The 24899-nt window shown below is 38.4% G+C and overlaps 1 protein-coding gene across 4 annotated transcripts in view; it reads left to right on the top strand.

Annotated features, from left to right (window-relative positions):
• MKL2 (MKL/myocardin-like 2) overlaps positions 1–24899 on the top strand; it is a 196330-nt gene that overhangs the window by 98166 nt on the left and 73265 nt on the right. Inside the window, exon 1 of one of the 4 annotated variants that reach the window (XM_011983668.1) lies at positions 8260–8578. The exons of the other annotated variants lie outside the window; for them this stretch is intronic. Within the exon in view, the coding sequence (XP_011839058.1) occupies positions 8458–8578 (121 nt within the window). The 5' untranslated portion in view covers positions 8260–8457. Of the gene's footprint in view, positions 1–8259; positions 8579–24899 lie in introns of those variants that run through there. 4 annotated transcript variants of the gene reach the window in all.

Genomic DNA, 24899 nt, shown 5'->3' with positions numbered 1-24899 from the left:
GGCTCCTTAACTTCTCAAGCTATGCTTTTGTTGTTCTCTACCTTTGCCATAACTCCCAAGATAATAAAATAAGACAGTCAGTCAGATTAGGTAAACAAAGGCAAATGCTTAATTCCCACTTTAAGAGAGTGTTGTGTAAGCCAAGCACTAGGATCTCCTCTCTCCATTTGAGTTATACGGTGGACTAGTGTTTCACAAGTCATATAGAGACCTTTTAAAAACAGTTTTTAGATGATTAGTTTGACTTTTCAGTGTGTGGAGGGCAGGGGATTTTTTTTTTTATTTTCCCAGAGACAAGTTCTCACTTTATCGACAAGGCTGGGGTACAGTGGCACCATCTCAGTTCACTGCAGCCTTGACCTCCTGGGCTCAAGTGATCCTCCCACCTTAGCCTCCCAAGTAGCTGGGACCAGAAGCGCATGCCACCACACCTGGCTAATTCTTTTGTAGAGATGGGGTTTTACCATGTTGCCCGGGCTGACCTTGAACTCCCGAATAAAAGAAATCCACCCAGCTTCGCCTCCCAAAGTGCAGGGATTACAGGCATGAGCCACCGCGCCAGCCAGATGACTTAATTTTTGTTAATATAACATTGCTGAATTATGTTCAATTATAAATGAATGAAATGTAAACGCCTTGTACTTAGTAGCACTTATACAATGACAAAACTGAAACACTTTGCATATTATAGAAATCTACAATGCTAATGAAATTCAAATCAATATTAACTTACTGTGACATGATGCATTTTTACATAAATGTGATTGCTGCTTGACACCTGACAGTGGTCCTTACTGCTCTATCACTGGTTTATGCTATCATGAGTCATAGATCCCATTCCTTTTCTCTGTTCAAACTATTACAGTCTGGCTATCATTTTGCCTTCTCTGGGCTCAAACATGTCATTCTCACAATGTCTGGTTTTGTTACTGTATGACAACACTTGACTATAAAATACTCATCCAGGTGATCAAGGAGATTTTTTTTTCCAGGTTAACAAAATGAAAACAAATTGCATACATTTCCATAAGGAGTTCATGAATACCCAAGAATACATCTTTGGACTCGGGAAATTTATGTCCTAGTGCTTGTTCTACCAAATCCTGAGACTCTGTGATTGACTGCTTGACTAAGATTAGTCATTTGTGAGCAGGGGATAAGCAAGGAGCAATGGCAGAATATCAAGACATTGAAAGACTTTAGTGGTTGAGATAGTTTATCCTAGACTTAAAACTAAGTCTCAAGAGGATGTAAGTAGGGCATGAACTAGTAGTCTGGGGAGTGGTCAGAGGACTAGACTGAAGTCGATGAGTAGAAAGCAGTGCTAGTCAGCGTGGTCCGTGTGCTGTGCCATCCTACAGCTTTTTGTTATTCTTCTGTGAGGTAACTTGAGAAACCGGGAGTATTTAGAAACTTTGACGGCAGCACAACACTGGTGAGACGCTCAAGTGCTTGATTAGTGGATTCCTCTTGTTCAACAGAGTGCAAATTAGTCTGGTTATTACCAAACTAACGTGACCCAGTGTACTAGCAATGCATGGTGGGACCACATATTGATCTACAGTAGATTGGAAATTTTAAAATATTTCTCTTAACCACAGATAATTACAGAAGCACTGGTATAAAGAACATTCTAATAAAAGCAAAAGAATGGAAAAGAGGGGAAAGTGGCAGTCAGAAATTGTTAAAAGGTATAGACTATATTCTTTAAGAGACAGAGATTGTGTCCCACATACACCTAGCATGTCCCCAGTGCATAGAATGATCTTAATAAATGCACATTGGCCCTCAGTGGGTTACATTAATGAGGTCTAGACATATTTGTATCAATGAGGTGATGAAATGACATTAAAAGTCTTTCAAATATCCATAGCTAGGGAAGTTATCTCAGAATTTGAGGAAGACTGATCATATCATCTGAGGAAAGCTCTTTGTTGTAAATCTGGTAGCCAGTTGTATTTATATAAGTAACTGCAAAGCTTAGAAATGGAGAAAGGATTTGAATGACTTTTTCTAAGTTGATAAACTTAGATAAAGAAGTGTTCTGTCATTTCTTGATTACTCATGCTAACGATTTGAGCAGGAAGAGACAAATGGCCCCAGTCTCTTACACAAGTGTAGTCAGAACGCTTGTGTTGCACACTGCCGCCATTTGTGTTGTACACTGCTGCCACCATGTGAACGGCTGCCTGAGGAGCCACGCAAGCTGTCCTCTGCCCGTGCTGCCATTCCCTTGTCCCACACAGCACTCTCCCTCAGTCTGAGCACAGGCCAGTCATGAGACCATGCATGGGGAAATTCCAACCCTGAAAAACCTTCACTGCCTTTCATGTCCTCAGAGAGGGTGAAGCAAACCTGGCGGGGAGGGAGGTGCCGCATGTGCTAGTGTGCCGGTCTGTTCCGGGGTGGGGGACAACAAGCACAAATGACAAACCAATGATCAGACTGTTTTGCCCTGTTGTGGTGTTCAATTCTGCTGCAGTACTTAACTGTGAAACATGGATGTTTTCCTTCAAAATCTTATTACCCTAGAAAGGTCAGAAAAATGTATCCTTCCTTATGAAACAGCGGTTTTCATAGGGGCTAATTTGCTAATCTGTTTACATCTGAAGTACTGTATATTCAGTATATATTTTTAAAGTGATAAAATGAAGGACTTTTTCAATATATATTTTAAAAGTGATAACTGTAAAGAACTTTTAATACATGCTATCTGATTTGAGAGATAACACTCTTTAATTGTCCTTTGTTTAAAAAAAAAAAAAAAAAAACATTTTAAATTAATAGTTGGAATTTACCGTAACCATTTAGTAACGATCTAAAGGTATAGTATTTTACGGTGGTGTTTATAAAGTTAAAAGGAAGAAAAACATGGATCAAATATGTATTTTACTAAAAATATGGTAACAGGAAAAAAAATTTACGTGTACCCTAGACTGAAATTTTCCTTCCTTAATACATCCAATCTCATTATCTGTGTAGATTTTGTAATACTCTGACTCAGCCTTTGCGAAGGAAGTTGCAAAGTTTACTATTATTCACTTGAGTGAATAGCTGCTGAGGATCTATTACCAAGAACTGAGACACAGATAATGAAAAGAAAAGGTCATCTTTACTCAATCTTTATGTCAAGAATGCTACCAGAAAAGTATGCCTCAGTATTTCCCCGTCTCTTTGCATTTGTTACTAATTATTTTATTCATTACTCTTGAATGTTTTTACATTGTGAAACATTGCCTAGTTGAAAATATTATCAGGTTTTTTCATAGTGAAGTACAGTATCATCACAGCAATACTCTTTTTATCAGTAGTTTTATATGCATGTATTAACTCTGCCAAGTTTTTGTGTAAGTCCCTTGAGCTGCATTTGTTTGTATTCTGATTCCCTGAAGACTTTCTTGGATTGTTCCTATTCTCTAAGCCATACAGTTTTTCTCACACTTATTAAATATCTGCTTGGGGTGGTGGGAAAATGGACTTGATTTATGGTCATCTCTTTCATACTAAAACAGCTCTTTTTCAGTGTGCATACAAACACACACTGTGGAAGCAGATTTATCATAGCAGAAGTGACTTTCATCACATATTATTTGAAGTTAAATGTCACTCGTGACATTAGAGCCAAATGACAGTGAAGATGATGTACCATGTATAGTAAGGAACAAGGGCAAACCTACTGGAAAGCAATTCAGGTGACAGTGGTGTGGGCTTCTCCTACTGAGGGATACTGCAGGTCTCCTCCATCTGTCCCTAATTCATCCCAAAAGGCATTGTGTGGGGCTGAGCTGGGCAGCTGCCCTGTGGGAGAGGGGGAGGCAGGCCAGTGTAGGGTGAAGAGGCTTCTGCACAGTTTTAGCCACGGCAGTGGCAGTGGTGATGTATACAGGGTGTCCATGAGTGGAGTGGCAGAAGCTATGGGAGACAGGTTTCTCCCTGTAGGAGAAGGGGCCACAAATACAGAAAAAAAAAAAAAAAGTGAACCTGTGGCACTGGAATGGAATTGGAGGCACTGGAATGAACTCATGGTTTTCAATACCTATAAATAAATACAGACATATGTACTTAAATATAGATGTATATTTATATCCATTCATATATAGAGATATACATGTTATGTAGATGTGTGTGTATGCATCCATATACATATAAACTCAGACATGTTCCCCAGCTCTGTCTGCAGAGAAGGCCTGGGAACAGCGACACCCTTGCAGCAGTGAGCACACCTAGCATTCAGACCTTGGGTTCTAAACAAGGCAGGGAAAAAGTACAAGATGAGCCTGGGACATCTTGTGCCAGGGAGTAAGAAGATAAGAAACTGCTCAAAGAATGATAGAATTGTGACAGTAAGGAACCGTGGGAGTTCCCACTAGCCAAATCTGGGACAATTTGGGCATCAAAATAAATAATGAAAGTCACAGATTATAAGCTATTGCATGAAATAGGAGACTGTAAATAGGGAACATAAACCATGTGAAGAGAATTTTTTTTTTCTTATAGCAGGATGTGCCACTAATAAATGAAGAGGGAATGATGGAGTTTTCAAATTCACCATTTGGCAACCATCATAGTGATAAATAATTTAGCCAAGTACACCAATGACTTGTTCTCAAAGCACCTTCCTACAGAATAATTATATACAAAAAGAATAATTTCGCCATGGAGAAATCTGGCCAGTACCAAGATGTCAAAATAAACATAATCAGTTTTGAGACAATTACTGAATATACTTGAATTTGTGTATTATCTGATAGGATGCAAATATTGCATCATTATTTCTGGGGTATTCCTGTTGAAAATGCATTACCAGAACCTTCATAAGGACACAACAGACAGACTCAAATTGAGGATAATACTACAAAATAACTGGCCTGTAATCATCAAAATTCAAGGAAAGATAAGTGAAGAAAGACTGAGAGAATGTTAGAGATGGACAAAAACTAAAGAGACTTAAGAACTCAATGCCATATGTGATCCTGGTTTGGATCCTTTTACTATACATGATATTGTTGGGACAATTGGTGGAACTTGAATGCGGATATATCAGTGTTAATTTGTTTCCTCTTTTTATGTGTTTGCTTTTTTTCTTATCAATGTTAATTTGATATATCTATACTGACTAAGCAATATTTTGGTTCTGTAAGAGAATATCCTTGTTTGTAGGAATTACACACCAGAACACTTAGGGTAAAGAAGTATCATGTTAGAACCTATTCAGAGATGATTCTGGGGGAAATGCTCTGTAAATTCAAAATTATTTCAAAAAAAATTTTTAAATAACTAAATGTTCTTTCAGGCGCGTTCACCACTAGAGAAATTACTTTCTTTGAGAACTACAAAGACACAACTTTTGATATAAACCTATAGCAGAATAATGTGTTTTCTTGTTGGGATTTTGATATCTATTAGATATAAAAATAAGCATGCAGAGGTTTCTTAAAAGATAGCTTTTTAAAAACCCATTTAACACACACTGAAGATACATACACACACAGATATGGTAAAGAATTTTAAAGTGGCTGGTGTAGTTGTGCATCTACTCAGATTTATAGGCTTGTGGCCTAAAAACAGTTGGGCATTTTTCAGAATTTAAAAGCAACATCCTGAAATTTAAAAAAAAAAAAAAAAATGTTGGAGTTTATTGTTTTTGCAAAGTAATTAAGCATGTAGGCCCTGGAGCCAAGCTGCTTGCTTTGGAATCCTGGCCACCGCTTACAAGATATGCCACCTCTGACAAAGTATTTGATTTTCTTTTTTTGAGATGGAGTCTCACTCTGTGGCCCAGGCTGTAGTGCAGTGGCACAGTCTCAGCTCACTGTAACCTCTGCCTCCTGGGTTCAAGCGATTGTTTTGCGTCAGCCGAGCAGCTGGGATTATAGGTATGTGCTACCATGTCCAGCTAATTTTTGTATCTTTAGTAGAGATGGGGGTTTGCCATGTTGGCCAGGCTGGTCTCAAACTCATGACCTCAAGTCATTCGCCCACCTTGGCCTACCAAAATGCTGGGATTATAGGCGTGACCCACCGCTGATTTTTTTAAGCCTGCATTTTCCCATGTATAGATCGGGAAAATAATGTTGAACTCACAAGTCTTGCAGTAGGATAAATGAGATAATATAGTCTGTAGCATACAGTGAGCACTAAATAAAGTTGGCTGCTATTATTATTTCATGAGTAATTAAAATGCTTTCATAAAATCATTTTAGTATGATTATGTTGGCTTGCTTTTCTCTCACCAGGAGTAGAATTACTAGGGGACCATCAAAGTCATGGCTTCTGCTGTTAACCCTGTCTCAAGATGAAATTAAAACCTGGAACTGGAGCATATTCTAGAAGAGAGAAAGCAGGGCAAGGCCACAGACAGACTTGGGCTTTGGAGAACTAAGACTGGTTAAATTCCATACCTGCTACTTACAAGCTTTGTGACTTGAGCCTTGGCATATAAAATGTCTATAACGTACACAAATAATCATAGCGACCACACGGATTGTGGAGGGTTAAATTAGATGAACTTTGCAAAACATCTAATTAAGCGACCCACCTAAAGAATGTCCTCAAAGAACTATGGTTATTTTTATTACTCCTTTAAAAGTGCAGGAGTAGTTTCTTTAGAAGAATACAAGCGTTGGGGTCAGAGATAGTAACAGAACGTTTGAGGGCATTTTTGAGAGTGTGATAAGCTTGTCAATATTTGTTCCTGCTAAGGTTTGGACTGCCAAGAATGAACTTAAATTGCTTCAGAAGGAATTTCAGTTGACAAGAAGCATGTCCTGTGAGATGCTGAAAAAGGATAGATAGCAATCTTTCTGGAACAATATGGGTTTAGTGCATACCAGCCTTGGAATCAGGGACAAAGGAGAGAATACTTCATCCAGTCCCACCTGTGTTTAAGTGGTGGAAAGAATATTGATTTTTCTGTCTGTAAACATGTAAGCCTTTATCCCACAGGAGGGTTTCATCAGGTGCACGATTAAAATGTGTCTGTATATTTTCTTTTAAAGAGAAAATGTGCTTCCTTTAGAGAACTTATTTAGTTGCTCATCTAAAATTAGTGACTCTTAGTTATTGACCCAGGACTTCTTTAGAATTCTGGGTATTATTAAAGGAAGTTTTCCTGATACACTGTCTTCTGCTTTAATTCATTCACTCAACCATGCTGCAAATGTTTATTGAGAACACCTAATATTCCAAGCACTCTGCTAGAAGTTATTTAAAAAAATTTTTTTTAAAGTGGACAAAACAGAACCTCATGTAACAGTATTCACAGTCTACTGCTCTTATAACCTCTGATGGGTTTTATGGAAACTCTTTGCAAAGGAACACACTTTGAACCATTTAAAAAAAATCAGATTATTTTGGCTACAGAGATATATATCTGGAGTATTTGGAGACAGGCTTATCTCCACATTTGCCTGGAATTCCTGTATCTAGAGATTTCCTGCCAGCAGTGTCCCTATACGCAGTGAACAGCAGCCTGTGACTTGCAGGAGAGGTGCCCATCCTTGATAGCTCATGTAAAATTAAACTTGGGCTGGTCGTTGGTTTACTCTGGTATGAAGTAGAAGCTCTCAGTGTTGCCACTTTTAATGCATGGGAGGAGAATTTTCCTTAAAAAAAAATCATGGCGATGTTAACTCTCCCAGCCGACTAGTGGCACTAAGGAAAACTACTGCTTGAGTCTGAATTGCCAAAGGAAGAAAGCTGCAATTACAGTACATTTCCCTATTACAAAGAGCATCGGCTTTGCCAGGAAGAGCCATATGCAGCACAAAGCACACCACAAAAGAACTTTGGTAGTGAAATGACTCTGTCTTCATTCACATATGCTGGTAGCATGTTTATTCAGTGTGTGCCTCTGCGGAGATAAGAGCCGCTTCCTTCAGATGCCCTAGACTGCCGTTTGTGTAGCTGGAGAACTTAATGAGTAATGGATGTGCTTGTCTGGCCAGTATAAAGTATTTCCACAGCCTGTGGCTGTGTTTATAGAGAGCGGGAGAGAGACCACAGGCAGCAATTTGTCTTCTTAGGTATCAGCAAAGTCTTCTCTTTTAACAACTAGAAGATTTATTTTTAACTGCTTGACTCAGTGTTTGTCAGATGATTCGGACCATCAAACTGCAGATTGAAGTCCCCAGCGCGGGGGAAGCTGGAATGGCAAGGGAAAGGGGGCTGGCTGGGAAAAGGGGTGGGATTTTAGAATCGTGCCTGTGTGGCTCTGCCTCCCGATGTGGGAGAGAGTTAAGGGCTTCCAGCGGCATGAGTGTATTTGCAGGTCAAGCTGGGAACTAAAGGGTAATGGCTGCCTTCAGCTGCTTAAAGACATAATTGGCCAGTGATTGGGGTATTGTGGGGAGCAACCAGGGACCCAGGGACCAGAGTGTTCTGAGCACCACACTTCGCTCTTCTGCAAATTAAGCTTTTCTCCTGCTTGATGCTGCCTGTCTCCAGAAGCCTCTCACCATGATCGATAGCTCCAAGAAGCAGCAACAGGGCTTCCCAGAGATTTTAACTGCTGGGGATTTTGAACCATTAAAAGAAAAGGAATGCCTTGAGGGGAGCAACCAGAAAAGTCTCAAGGAAGGTCAGTCTGTCTGTGGACAGGGGCAAAACTGCCAAATTCATATTCTGGTCAGCCAACTGAGCATGTCTGTCTGTTACCATGCCGTGTGTCTGCTCTCTCTGTTCACTCATGTACCTTACACGTTCTAAGTTCTTTGAAATGAAAGCTTAATGCTGTTCTGGGTAGCTGTTACTAAAGATTCATTAGCTGATGGAATTGTAGGGCTTTTGCAGTAATTAATACAGTAAGGGTACTTGTACAGCCTGTCCTCATTTTAGTAAAATCCTCTCAGGTTCATTTTGTATATTTTCTTCCTTTTTTTCCTCTTCCCTCTCTCTTTTCGGAGAGGCCATTTCCTTTTCTATGTTAGTGAGAACACTGCTTCTTTTAGGTTTCCAAACACATAATTCCAGCAAAATTCATTTTTTCAGTTAAGATGCTTATGATTTTTACTGTTTAAAACCAGGAAGGTAGCTAGCTCTTAAATCCTACAATGATAGGTTAATTGGTTGTAATGCGCATAGCATCGTTTTTGTTTTAAAAAGCACATTGCATAGCTTCATTTTGTTTTGTAACAAAGCAAGCAAAGAATAAGCTTGAGAATAAATACGGTCGATTATTATTGTTAGTAAACACTGCACAGGCACCTCACTGATTGATTTAAGGAAAGAGCCAAATGTGTGGGCATTGCTGTCCTCTGTCCTGGCATACGGAAGCATGGCAAGACTGGTACACAGCTTACCTTCCCGTAGCCAGTGTTGAAGAAATTCAGGGTCTACAGAGAGTAAGTTTTCCTGAATTTGAGACATGAGGGTCACTCTTCTCAATGCTTGTTTAATTTCAAAATTGGTTTCCTAGTCATCTTTGGGAAGCAGAAAAACCCACAACAACCCTTTTTCAGCTGCTGCCATCAGCCACCTCCTCGCCTCCCTGTTCGCTCTTGCCTGTCTTGTAGAGACCCAGAGAGTAAATGTACACTTAATTGGCCTAAGTAGTGCTTTGAGCTTCTTCTAAAAGATAAGAAGAAGAAACAAGAGTTAGACTTGCTGGAGTTGAACTACTTTTGTGTATGGGTAGGAAGAACTCCTAGGTCGAAATAAATGACACACAATGAAGTATAAATAGCTGTTGCTAGGAACCAAACAATGGAGTTGCCTCTGCTTGTGCACAGCATGTCTTACTGTCGATTTTTATAAAAATCAATGCCAGTGGAATTTTGAGAACACATTTCTGGAGACTCATTGAAGGAAACTTAAATTTCTTAAATCATTAATTTTTTAAAAGTTTGAGAATTATCTATCATTTAAGTCAAGTTCAAGTGTCAAGCTCCTAATAATACTATAAATTTAAAACATTTTTGTGTACTTGAAAAACTAGGAAAGTAGAGGAAAACAGAATAGGAGAAATAAAAAGATGTCACAACAGCAATGGGATTAAGACACATAGAAAGCGAGGATTAAAAATATAAAAACAGGGTAAGGGAATCATCAACAGGAACCACAAAATAGAATTGAGACAATTACATAATGTACAGATTCTTTCCATAACAATTCTGACCATGCTTTCGATTTATACAGGTGCAATAGTATAATGGCAAAGCAGCATAGACCCTGGAGTGAGAAATACTTGAATTCAAATCCTACATTCACCATTTACCAGGTTTGTGATCCTGGACAAGCTTACTACTCTGAGCTTTAACTTCCTCGTTTGTACAATGAGGAGAAACAATACCTAATAGTGATTTTATAAGATGCCTCGTTAATGCCAGTTTCTCATCTCTCTTCTTGCTTTTTTCATATTTCTTTTTCCTTCTATTTAAAATTTAAATTTTAAAAATCCTGCATATATTTACAAAATACAAGTATTATGTATCTTATTGTTTTGTTAAATTCATTGATATAAAGAGGTAGAGGTGAGAAACTTTAAAACACTCCACAGAAATAATCGGATGATAAAATTAATGTCTCTCTGTAGTTGCACTGAACTGGGTTTTGCTTTATATCTCAACAGACTAAATATTTCTACTCATTTAATAGATTCTACTCATCTAATAGATAGGGTTGAAGCTAAAATAACGTATATAGACATTAAGGGCGATTTGCTGCCTCAAAGTTAGTGACATTGAAAGGATTAGATCTGGATTTAATTAGAATGGAAAAAATAAAAATGATAGGCACTTTCAAAATTTGGACTCATATAAAAATAACTTGGTTCTCTTTGCAAAACTGAACTCCCAAAATTCAGTATGTCACTGATCCTGCCTGCAGATGAACAACAATGTTTAGCTCATCAGATTTGTAGAATTTAACTTTGGGACAAGCTCCTGGTTAACTTCATCTGCTTTTAAGTATTGGGTCCTGCATCGTTTACATTAATCCATGGAAGTTGATTGAGATGGCAGCAGTTGTTCAGATACTTTTAGTTAACTTTTTACTCTAAGATACCCTGGAGTCAAATTAGATCTGTGCTGTTTTGTCAAAAGAGACAAATATATAAATGACTATTAATAATATCCCCAATAGTTTATACCTCATGTTTTAAAGGACACTGATTAAAAATATTTATCATATTTTATATCAACAGTGGTTTTCTACTCATTTTTGGAAAACTTGTTTTTGGGTTGTTTGAAAGAGCAACCTTTAGAATTTTTTTAATGTCTGAATTATAAGTTTCTGGGTAATGAAGGAGGGATAAATTTGGGTTCATTTAATTTTTTAATCACATAGACACAAGCTTGGGCTCTCATATGTCTGATATGTGTCTACTCTCAGGGCTTGGAAGGCCACTCTGCTTCTCAAGTAGTTGCTTGCTTGCTTACTTCCTTATATTGGGATGTTTTAGAATCTTGTAATTGTTGACAGTGCTAGTTGGCTGAAATTATTATGAGGGGAAAACAGCCTTTATTAGCAAACATTGTAGGATTCAAGAATTGATGGAATGCCTTAACAAGAAAATTTAGCAATACCTTTTGGAAATTTAAAAGAGGAAAAAGTTCTAACTGCTGACCACCTGTGAATAGTTGTCATCACGCAGAGAATTGTTTGGATAATAAAGCATATCATCTCACAGCTTTGTTGATGCTTATATAAGCTTTTTGATAAATACCAGCCAGTGTTTGTGGTTGGAATATTTAATTATTTTCTCCTGTATGAGAGAACAGCAATAAATGTCATGAATTCCCCTGAACAAATTCAAAATAGAAAATTCTCCTTAGACTAGTTTCTTTTGTCAAAGCAGCAATAGGAAATCTCAACTTTTAACTTGTCTACAAACGGCTTCAAACATTCTCTAATTGCACTCAACATACATGAGCTTTTAATTTCTGGATCTACAACTAAGAAGAGTATTACAAACCACTCTCACATGACTACTGAAGAATTGATAATTATGAATTTTCAGGAAAAAAATCAAATAAATTGAGATGATTTAATTCAGATAAATGTTTTAACCTGAGTCATTATTGAGATAAATGAATCATAATTCTAAAGCTACTAGCTAGTTATGTTCCATATTTATTATAGGCAAATGGATTTTAAGAGGAAAAAATGATATTTGCTATAAAGGACTCTGTAATGGTGAAAAATAAGATACTACAGAAAGAAAATTGAGTTATGTGTTGATTACTTTGACTAAAACTGCCCTAACAGACAACCCCCAATCACAGTGTTTTAACCATTCAAAGTGCATTTCTTGCTCAAAACATAGTCCAGTGTGGGCAGGACAACTATCCTAGACAGCTGTCCTCCAAGAAGTGACCTGGGGACCTGGGCTCCTGTCATTGTGTGGTTCAACCATGAGTGTCAAGGGAGTGGGGAGGAGTTACAGACTTGGGGGGCCACATTTCCAGTTCTGCCACACACTGGCTAATAGCCAAGATGCAGTACGTGAAAGCTTATGGTAGGTGACCCAGCCAGCAATGCAGTAAATTAACATACTGTAGTGGGATGTGTCTGTGGTAGCTTTGAGAAGAAAATGAACATTTGTCTGAGATATTATGAATAATCCAACCTGGAAATACATCAAGATTAAATAAATCACTTTACCAAAGCACCAGAACTTTTTTAAATGAAGGAAATTATGCATACTCTACCTGTACTGTCCACTATCCATATATGGCTGCTTAAATTTAAAATAATTAAAATGAAATAAATTGTTTTAAAAATTGAGCTCCTCAGTCACATTAGCCACATTTCAACTACTCAGGACCTACATGTGGCTAGTGGCTGCTGCATTGAACATTTCCATTTCTGCCCTCACAGAAAGCTCCGGACAACGTTACTCAGTGCTTTGCTCCTCTTGCTCCAGCCTTGCAGGCCCTGTCTCTTAAAACCCAATTCCTGTGCCATTTTTTAAAGAAAGGCACTTGATCCCATCAGCTAATGATAATTTCTTCTCTCCTGTGTATTCCCAGTAACTGTATCTGTACCATTCTATGGCATTTCACCTTATGCTCGTATAATATAGATCTGTACTGTCTTTGCTATTAGCCCCATAATATTTCTTGGGGAAAGAATTCTTGTCTGGCCTATTTTTCCCCCTCATCCCCCAATGTCCTGCATCTCATAGACACATTATTATTATGCATAAGTATTTAAAGAATATTATACCCCCTCTGCCTTCTTAAACAGAATATAATAATTGGAATTATCACCCTCAGATGTAATTTATAGTTCCATTATAAATTAATGGCTCACCCCAAATGTAATGCCATGGTGCCCCGAAGGCACTGTTAAGGTATGTAAGATTGTTGTCCATGTACAGAATGATTGCTGGATCATTACTAGATTACTCAAATGGTTATTTGTTGTTTGATTTTTAATCATCTGCCACTTCGGGCTGCTCTCCCTTTTCTGATTGCTGCTTCTAATCATCTTCAAAAATAAAATAAACAATTAAAATAAATGGTTAAAACGTATAGAAGGTGTTATAAGCACATGAATTTTGCAACATCTATTTTGATTTCTTTTGGAATGTCTTCTTTATTTTCCGCCAACATTCTACTAATTGCAAGTGTTGTACAAGTGAGTTGCCACTAAATGTTTTTTAAAAGAGTGGGGCACGGTGGCTCACACCTATAATCCCAGCACTTTTGGGAGTCTGAGGCAGGAGGATCACCTGAGCCCAGGAGTTTAAGACCAGCCTGGGCAACATAGCAAAACTCTGACTCTACAAAAAAAAAAAAATTAGCCAGGTGTAGTGGCTCATGCCTGTGGGCTTACCTACTTAGGAAGCTGAGATGCAGTAATCCCTTGAACCCAAGAGTTTGAGGCTGCAGTGAGCTGTGATCACGCCACTGCACTCCAGCCTGGGCGACAGAACAAGACCTCTGTATCAAAAAGTAAATTTGAAAAGATACGAGATACGGTTCTTACACAACAGGAAAGAAAAAGTGAAAGATCTCTCTTCACAGATACTATTCAATATTTTTAAAAGGTGCCTACTATTGAGATGAAGTTATGTAATTTTTTATTAGAAATAATTTTATTTAGCAAAGTTTGAGTGCTTTCACAAAGCACAATGCCGGTTATGTTAAACTTCTGTAAGCCCCTGCATCCAGGGAGCTGATAGCCTAAACAGTGAGAAACTAAATGATAATAGAAGTTAAAACACAAACACATTCATGAGGTAACAGAAAAAAACTGTATACACTTTGGTCCAAATGAGCAAGCATTACAGATTGGGGGCTGGGCCTCTCTTGTGCTGCAGACCTGCACAGCCATCTGCCTCCCTGATGTTTCCAGTGGGCCTTTTATTCCCTCCCACCAAACATTCTTCCAGGGTTCCCCATCTCAATAAACAGCACCTCTGTCCACCCAGTGGCTCCTGCCAGGAACCTAGTTGGGAGCAATTCTTGACACCTTCCTTGACCTCCTCAGAACCTGTCACCAAGTCCTGCCGCCAAAGCTGCCAATTCTACCTCAGAAATATTTCATCTGTCCACAGCACTGTATCACCATGGCCAACAGCCCTGTCCAGGTCCCCTTTACTCAGATCACATATTTACGGGCATCTTTACTCCAGCAGAAAGAGCACGGCCTCACTGGCTTTCCCTCCCCCTACACACATTCTGGCCCCTTTCATTCCTTCATCCTCCACCAATGTCAGGAGTGATCATCGTATTACAATGGTCATAATACAATGGTTGGAGCATCACTGCACTCCAACCTGCGCAAGAGTGAGACCCTGTCTCAAAAAAAAAGAATGATCATGTAATCCTATTCCGTTGTGTCACTGGCTCACATCTTGTAATTGATTTCCATTGTACTTGGGATAAAATAAAAAATTCGTGGGGTAAAAGACCCTGCCTATGTTTCCAGAAGCCGCTGGACTCCCTCTCCCTCATCTCTCTTCTCTCTAGAGTGCCTCCCTTCCCCAGCCCCTGGCCTGAGCACTTGCAGCTCACCCTTTCAGTTTCACTTCAGATGTTGCCTTCTCACAGAGGCCCTTCAGTACCACGGCTCCCTCCTCAAACTGACTTAGATCCTTGTAGTCTTTGTATGTATCTATCACTATTTTATTCAATATCCCTCTCCGCCTCTAGACTGTAAGATCTATGAGGATGGCGCTAAGTCTATTTTGTTCACCACTGTGCTTGCACCTGCCGGCCCATGACATCTGCTGCTCACTTGGTAAATATTGTTTCACAGGAGGATGTTTATTTCCTGGGATAGAATAATCAGGAAAGTGTTCCTTGGGCTGCTGTGGTTATCCTGATTCCATCACCTAAAGGAAAAAAGCACATCAAAATTACCATTAAAACCGTTTTAAAACCTACATTCAGCATCAGGATAGGCCTTGATTACTATTTCATCATATCAGTCTCACCTCATTAAGGTGATATAGTCCCTGCTTACAGTGATTCAACTTAGGATTTTTGATTTTATGATGGGTTTATCAAAGTATTAAATGCGTTTTGACTTACAGTTTTCGACTTAAACCCATCGTAAGTGAAGGAGCATCTGTACTATCATAACACCACTCTAATTTATTAAAAACTTTCAGGAAAAAACATAGATAAGTTTGAAACATTGGGTTTTCCATTGTTTCCTAAAGATAGCTTTATCGGGATTTTTTAGCAGGCATCAGAATGGCAAAGAGAATCTCATCATTTCTTTGTGTCTTCCCAGTTGTATTAGTCAGCTTATACTGCAATAACAAAATACCATGGACTACACGGCTTAAACAGCAGAAGTCACTTTTCTCACAGTTCTGACGCTAGGAAGCCTGGTAGGACCAGTTAATGGTAGTGGGTCTCTTCCTGGCTTGTAGCCTTCTTGCTGTGCATGCGCAGGGAGAGGAAGAGGGAGGGTGAGCTCTCTGGTGTCTCTTCTCATGAAGACACTAACCCTGTCAGATCAGGGTCCCAACCTCATGACCTCATTTAACTTTACCTCTGAAAAGCCGTTTTTCCAAATGCAGTCACACTGGGGGTTAGGGCTTCCATGTAGGAATTTGAGAGGGATACAGTTCGGTCTATAACACCAGTGAACTCTTACTGATGTGAGAACTTTTTCTGTTGGAATGTTAAGGTACAAGATTTCTTATAAAATAGAGATAGTGTGAACAAAAGCACTGATGAGGTTAGTTGGTACAGTGGCCAAAACTTAATAGCATATTAGGAAATATTTCTTTTTGTATGCTTTGCTTTGCTTTTTTTTTTCTTTTTTTTTGAAAAATTATCTTGTGGAAAGACTAAATTTTCCTCCTTAATTCTGGCTCTGCTTCTCACTAGCTGTGTGATCTTGGATAAATGCTTAATTCCTCTGTAAAACTCAGTATTGGTACCCACCATGTAGGGTTGTTATGAGGATTAGATGTGGTGATAGCTATAAAGCTCCCAGGATGGAGTCTGACAAGCAATGAGCCCACATTAAAGCTCCGTTTGACCCACTTGGCCATCCTTTCCAGTGAGGGGCAAAGTAAAACCAATTTCTAGGCTGCTGAAGCCGGTGAATGTACACAGGCTGGTGATTTCCCAACTGAATACGATTTCTGAGGAGGTGCAAGTGTCCAGTCTCTGCATTCTAGCATGCATGATCATCTGCTAGAGTTGCCCTTTTTCTCGTTTATTTGAATCTAAACAGTACAGCAAGGAGACTGTCTATCTTGGAGTTTAAACACCAAAAACATCCAAACATCAGAACTTTTCACCACATACTACTGACATTGAAACATGTCATGAAACATGACATGCTAATACCAAAACAGTTGACTCTTGTGCATGGCAAGGGATAATGTGGCAATCCTCCATGCTGCACATAGCTGCTTGGTCCATCATTGTCTGGAGCATCTCACACAGTTGCTATGATATTAGGATAACACACACGTTATGGCAGTTCTTAGTTGTCCTTATGTTTTGCTAGGCAAATTGCACGTGTGTGTATATATATACACAGGTATATCTACAAATGTGTATATGTAAATATATTTGAGTGTGTGTTTGTATCAGCCCCATTCCTGAATCCACAAAATGGAAAGAAAAACCGAGATACTGAGTCTGGATCATCTGACTTCAACAGAGTGGTGTGTGCTTACTATTCTGGGAAAAATTGGAGGTAAACAACATTCCACTGTTTCCCTGTTTCGTTGTTAATTGTTCTTTTATTCAGAGGGCCCACCTTACGAATTTGTATTAAGAAACGTGAGAACATTCTATACAATGTACATTTTTCCATTATAGAGGGATTTAGAAGCAGAGCTTTAACTTATAGCACTAGCTCTACCTATAGCTGCACACTGAAATTCTAAACATGGTGGGGAGTGTAGAATTTTTTATTGCCCCAAAAATAAGAAAAATAAACATTATCTTCTTTGGGAACCAGATAGATAAGGAATTTAGAACTTTAAGGATAGAACCAACATGATCTTATAGGTTAAAAATGAGTTGTTTGAAAAATCAAGTATTGTTTTAACCTCTGCATTGTTGGTGATCAGACAATTAAGTGGATGATTTTGCTTTTGAAGTGCCTGTTATTCGTGTTATACTTAACATATATCCTACTGTGGACTTTATTTCTACTACTTTTTAGCCAAATGAGATTTTTAAATGCAAATATTTGTAATATCTTTATGTATATCTGTCGCAGGCTAATGTTATCTCTGCCATTCTGTACCAGGCCCCTGGCTTGACATCATACTGTCATATCACGAGAAGCATACTTTAAATTCATTCCAACTTTTGACAAAAAGGAGAAAGGAATTTGTGTGAAGGTATGATGAGTTTAAAGAAACATGCCCCATTTTTAGCAGTCTGTTTCCATGGCAACAGAAGCAGCAGCCAACCAGAGAGTTATCAAAGCTCCTGTAAATTTCCAAAGCTGAGTGTTGAAACACTGTCTTCCTGACCTCATGCTGCAGATTATTGTAGGAAACTTGAAGTGTATTAGTCTGGAATAATGGCGGTCCTGTTAGCATTTTAGTTTTTACTTTAATTTTGCTCTTTAATTTCTAAGGGAAGATAGATGCTACATTCTAGATTGTGGGACTTCCTTACAGGCAAGGGATGGTAGTTTAGAATTCCCAGGTCTATACCACCTGCCACTTGCCCTCCTTTTCCAATTCTGTGTACTTAATAAGAATGCAGTAGACTTTCTTATGTTGAAATCAAAGGCAGTATTACCACTTGGTCTAGAGTCTAACTTTTTTCAAACACTAATTTGAATAGTTTTTCGGTTAACTTGATGTTGTTGCTCCCTTTTTCATCCGAAAATAGTCATAATATCAAAATTCCTGATGAAAATGCTGTTTGCTCTTTGTAGTGTCTGGGGTTGATATTTATGTGCACACTGTGGAGCTCTGCTTTTGTTTCAGACAGGAAGTGCTGGTGGAAGTTTGCTTACTCAGTGCAGCTAGCACAGCTTTTACAGAACAAACCACCATTTTATTTCTGGCCTGTTTGCATTCCACTTTTTTAAATTCTTTGAAGAAGCACCTATTTTATAATTGGCAAATTAGCACCCTTGAAATATAACCCAAAATTTGTGATACTCAGTTACTACTTTTTATCATCCATGAGAGTATGTTAGTGCTTTCTCTTCTTTTTTTTTTTTTTTTTTTTTTTTTTTTTTTTTGAGATGGAGTCTCACTCTGTTGCCTAGACTGGAGTGCAATGCCGTGATCTCGGCTCACTACAACCTCCGCCTCCCGGGTTCAAGCGATCCCCACCCCACCTCCACCTCAGCATCCCAAGTAGCTGGGATTACAAGCATGCGCCACCACGCCTGGCTGATTTTTATATTTTTAATAGCAGTTTCACCATATTGGCCAGACTGGTCTCGAACTCCTGACCTCAAGTGATCCACCTGCCTCAACCTCCCAAAGTGCTGGAATTGTAGGCGTGAGCCATTGCGCCCGGCCAGTGCTTTCTCTTCTTTAATGCAGCTTGAATTTCGCATGAATTCTAAGTGCAGCTTGAATTCCACGTTAATTCTAAGTGGAGAAATCTACCACTTTTTCATGCCCTTCTTTACTTTTTTGCTCATAGCCTCTCCTTTTTAGTCTTTTACCCTTCAGAACAACATAATTACATTTTGTCTTCGTTCCTACCATCATCAGCAATTCAAAAGTAACCCCAAACTCCAGATCCCCACAGTGAAGTCAAACAGTGTTGGTTTTGCCCCCATGATAATCACTTGCCCATAGAAAATTATTTTGGTAATTTATACTTAAATGTGACATTGTATTCTGTTTTCTTAGAAAGTAGCAACTCAGTTATATGCTCTAAGTATACCATGCAAACTTGAGTAAAACAGGTTTATTAAAACTTATATATATGGTAAGCATTGTGGAAGGTGCTAGAAATGTAAGGATGAGGTCTAGTAGGGCAAATAGAGGCAAAATATAGATATCTGGAGTGCAGTGTGATGGGGAATATATAATGTAGTTATTGTAGTTACCAAATTGTTAAAAGATGAAATCATTATCAGTGGTTAATGGAATTATGGTGGTGAGAGGGGCCAGCCAGGGGTGGGTAGGAAATGAGAGATGTGATTATTGAGAAATTAGTTTCATAATGTCTGTTCTGCTAACTGTTTCTTTTTTTTAATTGTTGAAGTGAAATTCACATAACATAAAATTAGCGATTAAGCAGTTGCTCTCATGCTCCCTTCCCCCAAATCCCTGGCAGCCACCAATCTGCACTCTGTCTCTGAATTTACCAGTTCTGGATATTTCATGTAAATGGGGACTCATACAATATGTGAGCTTTTATATCTGGCTTTTTTTCCTTGTAATGTTTTTCAGTTTCATCCACATTGTAGTATGAGTATTTAATTTCTTTTTATGACTGAATAATATTCCATTGTATGGATATGCCACAATTTGTTTATCCATTCATCTGTTGATGACATTTGGGCAGTTTCTGCCTCTTGGCTATTGTGAATAGAGTTGCTATGGACATGTGTGTACATGTACTTGTTTGAGTACTTGTTTCCAATTCTTATTTCACCTAGGAGTAGAATCGCTGGGCTGCAATTGTTATAAACTCAAATTATATTCAATTTAGAAAAGAACTTCTTTAGGAAAGACTTTAGAAAGAACTGCTAAATGTTCTAATTATGTACCTTGTGGTATTTTCCTCTGATAAAAATGATACCATTTAGAGCCAGTGAATAACTTGCTGAGCAGTTTCCTGATTTCTCTCCCCCTGGCTGTTGCCTTTACTAGTTGGAGCATTCGGTAATTCATAACCGTGTTTCTCTTTTTGACTTTCTCTTCACAGTCTACCATGATTATTCCAGACCTCCTTCACTGGCCTCAAAATTAACTTTCCCTTTGCCCATCTCACTTGGAACAGATGACCTTTCTTTCAACTTCTCTGAAAAGTTAAAAGCCATCATCTGGGAACTCCCTAGCTGTCCCAGACCAAAGCTATAAAGCTTCCTGCAGCAGTAGCCAATCCTCATTGCCCTCCTGTTATGATAGAGGAAGTGTCTCTTAATAAAGGATGTCTTTGTACATCTGTCCCCTTCCTGCTGCCTTCAAGAAACCTGCTATCTCTGACGCTCTTGTTCATTCTCTCATTTGTATTCATTCTCATTTCTTTCTTCTCCCCTTCCCTCTCTCTTGCTCTTCATCAATTATAAACTTGCTCAAGTATTTTCCAACTTAGTGTCACACCCTCAAGTTTTCACTTTCTCCCTTGCTCTTCCTGGGCATCATCTTGAAAGCATGCTTACACTTGGTGCACTCACACTCTTGCCTCTCGTTCACCCCTGACCACCTCCAGCCTGACTTACATCTGTCACTTCACAAAAGTAGCTCCTCCAGGGATTAAAACAGCAGCAGTTGACACACTTGATCATGCCTCCTTTAAAAATTCACACACACCCTCCTGGTTCCTCCACCTTTTTAGGCAGCTTCCTCTGCCTTCCTCTTTGTTGGATCTTCCTTCCCTATCTGACCTGTAACTGGCTTCTATTTGTTGGCTTTCTTAAGTGCTCAGCCCCGGGCTTTCTTTTCCTCTCTGATTATATTCTCTGCCTCAGCAAACTCCTGTGGCTTCAAACACTACATAAGCAACAACTTCCAAATTCCAGTCTCTGCCAAGACCTTCTGAAATCCAGACCCATGTAGCCAACTGCCATTTTGACATCTCTACTTGCTATTCAAACATGCCCAAGACTGCGCTTCCTAATAGCCAGCATGCATTCCTTATCTCAGTAAGTGGTCTACCCAGGTGCTGAAGCCTGAAACCCAGGGTCATCTTTGTGACCTCCTCCTCCTTCAAACCCACTATCCACTCCCTTACCATCCACTGTTGATTTTATTCTAAATGTATCTCAAATCTATTCTTTACATCTCTCAGCCATGATGGAGTTGAAGAAAAAAATAAGTCCTGTGCTCAAAGTTTCTGTCCTGGAACATCGGAAAATTCTGTGAAATTTAGAAATAAATGTTTGGTTTCAAGAGAAAGCTTACCCTGAGCTTTTGACAACCACAGTAAATATTTCCCATTGAGTCAGAAACCCAGCCCCATTGTCCTCACTAATTGTTTTTATATCTTAGTTCTTCACTGCTTATTAGTTATTTATATTATTTGACATAATATCACCAGTACCCTTAGGTGAGAGGAGGTAATCTTTGCTTCCGAATTTAAATTTACCTTAAAACTTAATGTTATACATTGTGGGGAAGGGGAAAAATAAAAAGGTACTATCTTGTAGATGGGACTACAGATTGGCACAACCATTTGGAAGGCAAAGTGACCCTATCAAAATTTTAAGTGTGTGTTCCATCATTAGAAATTTAATGTATAGGTATATCATCAAAGGACGCCCCCACAATGAATGAGGATATTCATTATACCATTATTTGTAATAGCAAAAAATCTGGTACCTTAAGTATATAAATAATACATCCATATGTTAGATACAGCCTTTAAGAAAGAGCTGGATTCCATGATATTCTTTGAGCAAATTACCAAACTATATAAATAGTATTATCTGACACATACACTTCCTTTGCACATTTTATATATAACATTGGTGGACAATTCACAAAACATCTTCTGGAGCCATAGAAATCTAACAGCGGTTACCTCTGGGGAGAAGGACTGGAGGTCTGAAGTAGGATGGATTAACTTTCACTTTGCTTTTTAAAAGCTCTTTTATGTGCATGTATACTTTATTTTAACAAATAAAAGTAAAACGTATTATAAAACAGGGATTCTTAAATGAAGATACTAGCAGTACACGTCGTGTTCTGTTTGAGTCCCGGGCTCAGAAGGAGACCCTTCATGATTTGACTTTCTCCCCTTTGACTGCAAAATAAACTATTCACAACAGAGAACTATAAGTGTGTGGATCTTTGTGGAACTAAAATTTTTTAAGCCTTATGGTTTTATATTTGGAGAAAAAAGTATTATTTTCACCAAGTGTCTAATGTAACAGTAGTGGTAATAATTAGTAATAGCCACCACCATTTTAAACTTTCTTTTTAAGAGAAAGGAAAAGTAGTTCATCAGTCTTTTGCCGTTTCAGTATAATTGTTTTCAAGTCCTTAGCTGATTAAACAAGTGCAATTCTACATTTGGCCACTACACTGCTATCTGATGAAACACTGAAACAACTATTGAATGGAATCCAATTAATCCCTCCTGTATCCAAGCTCAAAAGATAATATGAGGAAGTTGGCTTTTCTAAACTGTCTTGTTTTTACAGGATCAGGCCTTCACTTAATACTGTTTAAACAATGCATAATAAATGTTTGCCAAAGTCCAACCACTTCATTCTCTTAACTACCCTGACATCTGTTTGAAAAATAAACAACTGAAACTAGAATCTGTTTATTACCTAGTACTGACTTCAGAGTCAATACATAGTCAATTCTAGAGTATTCTTTAGTTTTCCATCTTCAGAGATGGTTCTTCTAACCCTCACTTGACTGCTCAGGTGTTTTTTTTCACTCCTCATGATCCTGAAGTTTGTTCTGTCCATTGTCCTGTAATTAAGTAATATACTTTGGAGCTTCTTTCTAACTCACAGATAGTGGCTCATCACCTCTCCACTCTCCCCTTTCCCACCCTCCTTCATACCCCATAACTGAAATCCAGCTATTCATAAAGAATTTCCAAGACCATGGCTGCCTGCCATTATGCTTCCCAGAAAGTATCATTTCGGCTTTGTTTTGGTAACATGCAATCCTTGATGTCCCACTGAAAACTCAGGGCCAGAGCCATGCTTTGCTTCGGCTTGCTCAACTCAAACTAAGCTGCTCTTTGTTATTAATATGCTGCATACAATGTGTTGTTTCCTTTAAGGGGAAAAGACACTTTAATTACATCATATTAAGAAAACATTTCACACTTTGGGAGGCCAAGGCGTATGGAACACTTGAGGCCAGGAGTTTGAGACCAGCCTAGTCAACATAGCAAAACCCCGTCTACTAAAAATACAACAAATTAGCCGGGCATGGTGGTACACACCTGTAATCCCAGCTACTCAGGAAGCTGAGGCACAAGAATCACTTGAACCCGGGAGGCAGAGATTGCAGTGAGTCGAGATCTCACCACTGCACTCCAGCCTGGGCAACAGAGGAAGACTCTGTTTCAAAAAAAAAAAAAAAAAAAAATTCAACATTCTACTTATGGAATCAAAAGTGAAAAGACATATCTTGGTTCAAAAGCATGTGAAATTTTTGAATTAGGTTTATAAGTATCAGAAGAAGTTATTGTATTTTAAAGATTTTGTTTTGTGTGTGTGTTTGTTTGAGACAGAGTTCTTGCTCTATTGCCCAGGCTTGAGTGCAGTGGTACAATCATAGCTCACTGTGTAGCCTCGAACTCCTGGGCTCAAGCGATCCTCCTACCTCAGAGCCTCCCAAGTAGCTGGGACTACGGGTGTGTGCTACCATGCCAGCTAATTTTTTTTAATTTTTTTTATTTATTTATTTATTTATTTATTTTTTGGTAGAGACAGTGTCTCACTATGTTTGCCCAGGCTGTTCTCAAACTCCTGGTCTCGAGCCATCCTCCCTCTTCAGCCTCCCAAAACACTGGGATTACAGGCATGAACCACCGAGTTTGGCCTTACAGCTTTTTTATATTGGAAACGAATCTTAAAATTTTGTTCTAAAAGCACTCTGAACCATTTAAGAAGCAGGGGAAAGGAACTAAAAGAAGATACTTTTTTTTTTATGGAAAACCTGCTAGACAAATTCTAAAAGAGCTGTAACACTTAAGATACTGTATATCTAAACTACCATATTGCTGGGAATGACATTTCAGTATATCATTGGATAAGCTACCTTTCATTTTTTTGGAATTGGGATTAAAATCAAATTTTTACTTTTCTTGCATAAAAGTAGAGCAAATTCACAGCACCTCTATTGACATAATATTGTTTTTATGTGTTGTGATAAGGAATAAGGATTAAGTAAAAATGTCAAAATTATACGCCCTTTTCTCCTTATTGAAATGTAACAGGAAACTGTAAATGTTAGCCCTAAGAGATAAAAGATCATAATTCAGTAATTAAATTTTTTTCTCTAAATGAAATAGCCATCTGTATCCATGTTCACAGATGTCTACTATAATTGCAAAAGATGACAGTTAATACATGAGGAAATTAGTCTCATTACTTATGATCATGCTTTATATAGATTACATTGGAATAGTCTTCCTTTTAAGAATTCAAATTAAGGGAATAACTGAAATGAGGAATTTCTACACAAAAATTCCACCACAGCATTTTTTATAGTTAAAAAACTGGAAACAACCTAAGTGATAAGCAGGGACTATTTAGTAAACTATGCCATATCCACCTAACAGAATATTTTATGTAGCCACTAAAATAATATTTATCATTGTAGTTACAGAGTGATTGGAGTATGTAGAAGCAGAGAA

This window comes from Mandrillus leucophaeus, unplaced genomic scaffold (assembly GCF_000951045.1).
Source record: "Mandrillus leucophaeus isolate KB7577 unplaced genomic scaffold, Mleu.le_1.0 Scaffold253, whole genome shotgun sequence".
Classification (NCBI taxonomy): Eukaryota; Metazoa; Chordata; class Mammalia; order Primates; family Cercopithecidae; genus Mandrillus; species Mandrillus leucophaeus.
Note: the sequence above shows the minus strand (reverse complement) of the source record. Positions and strands in the feature narration are given on the sequence as shown.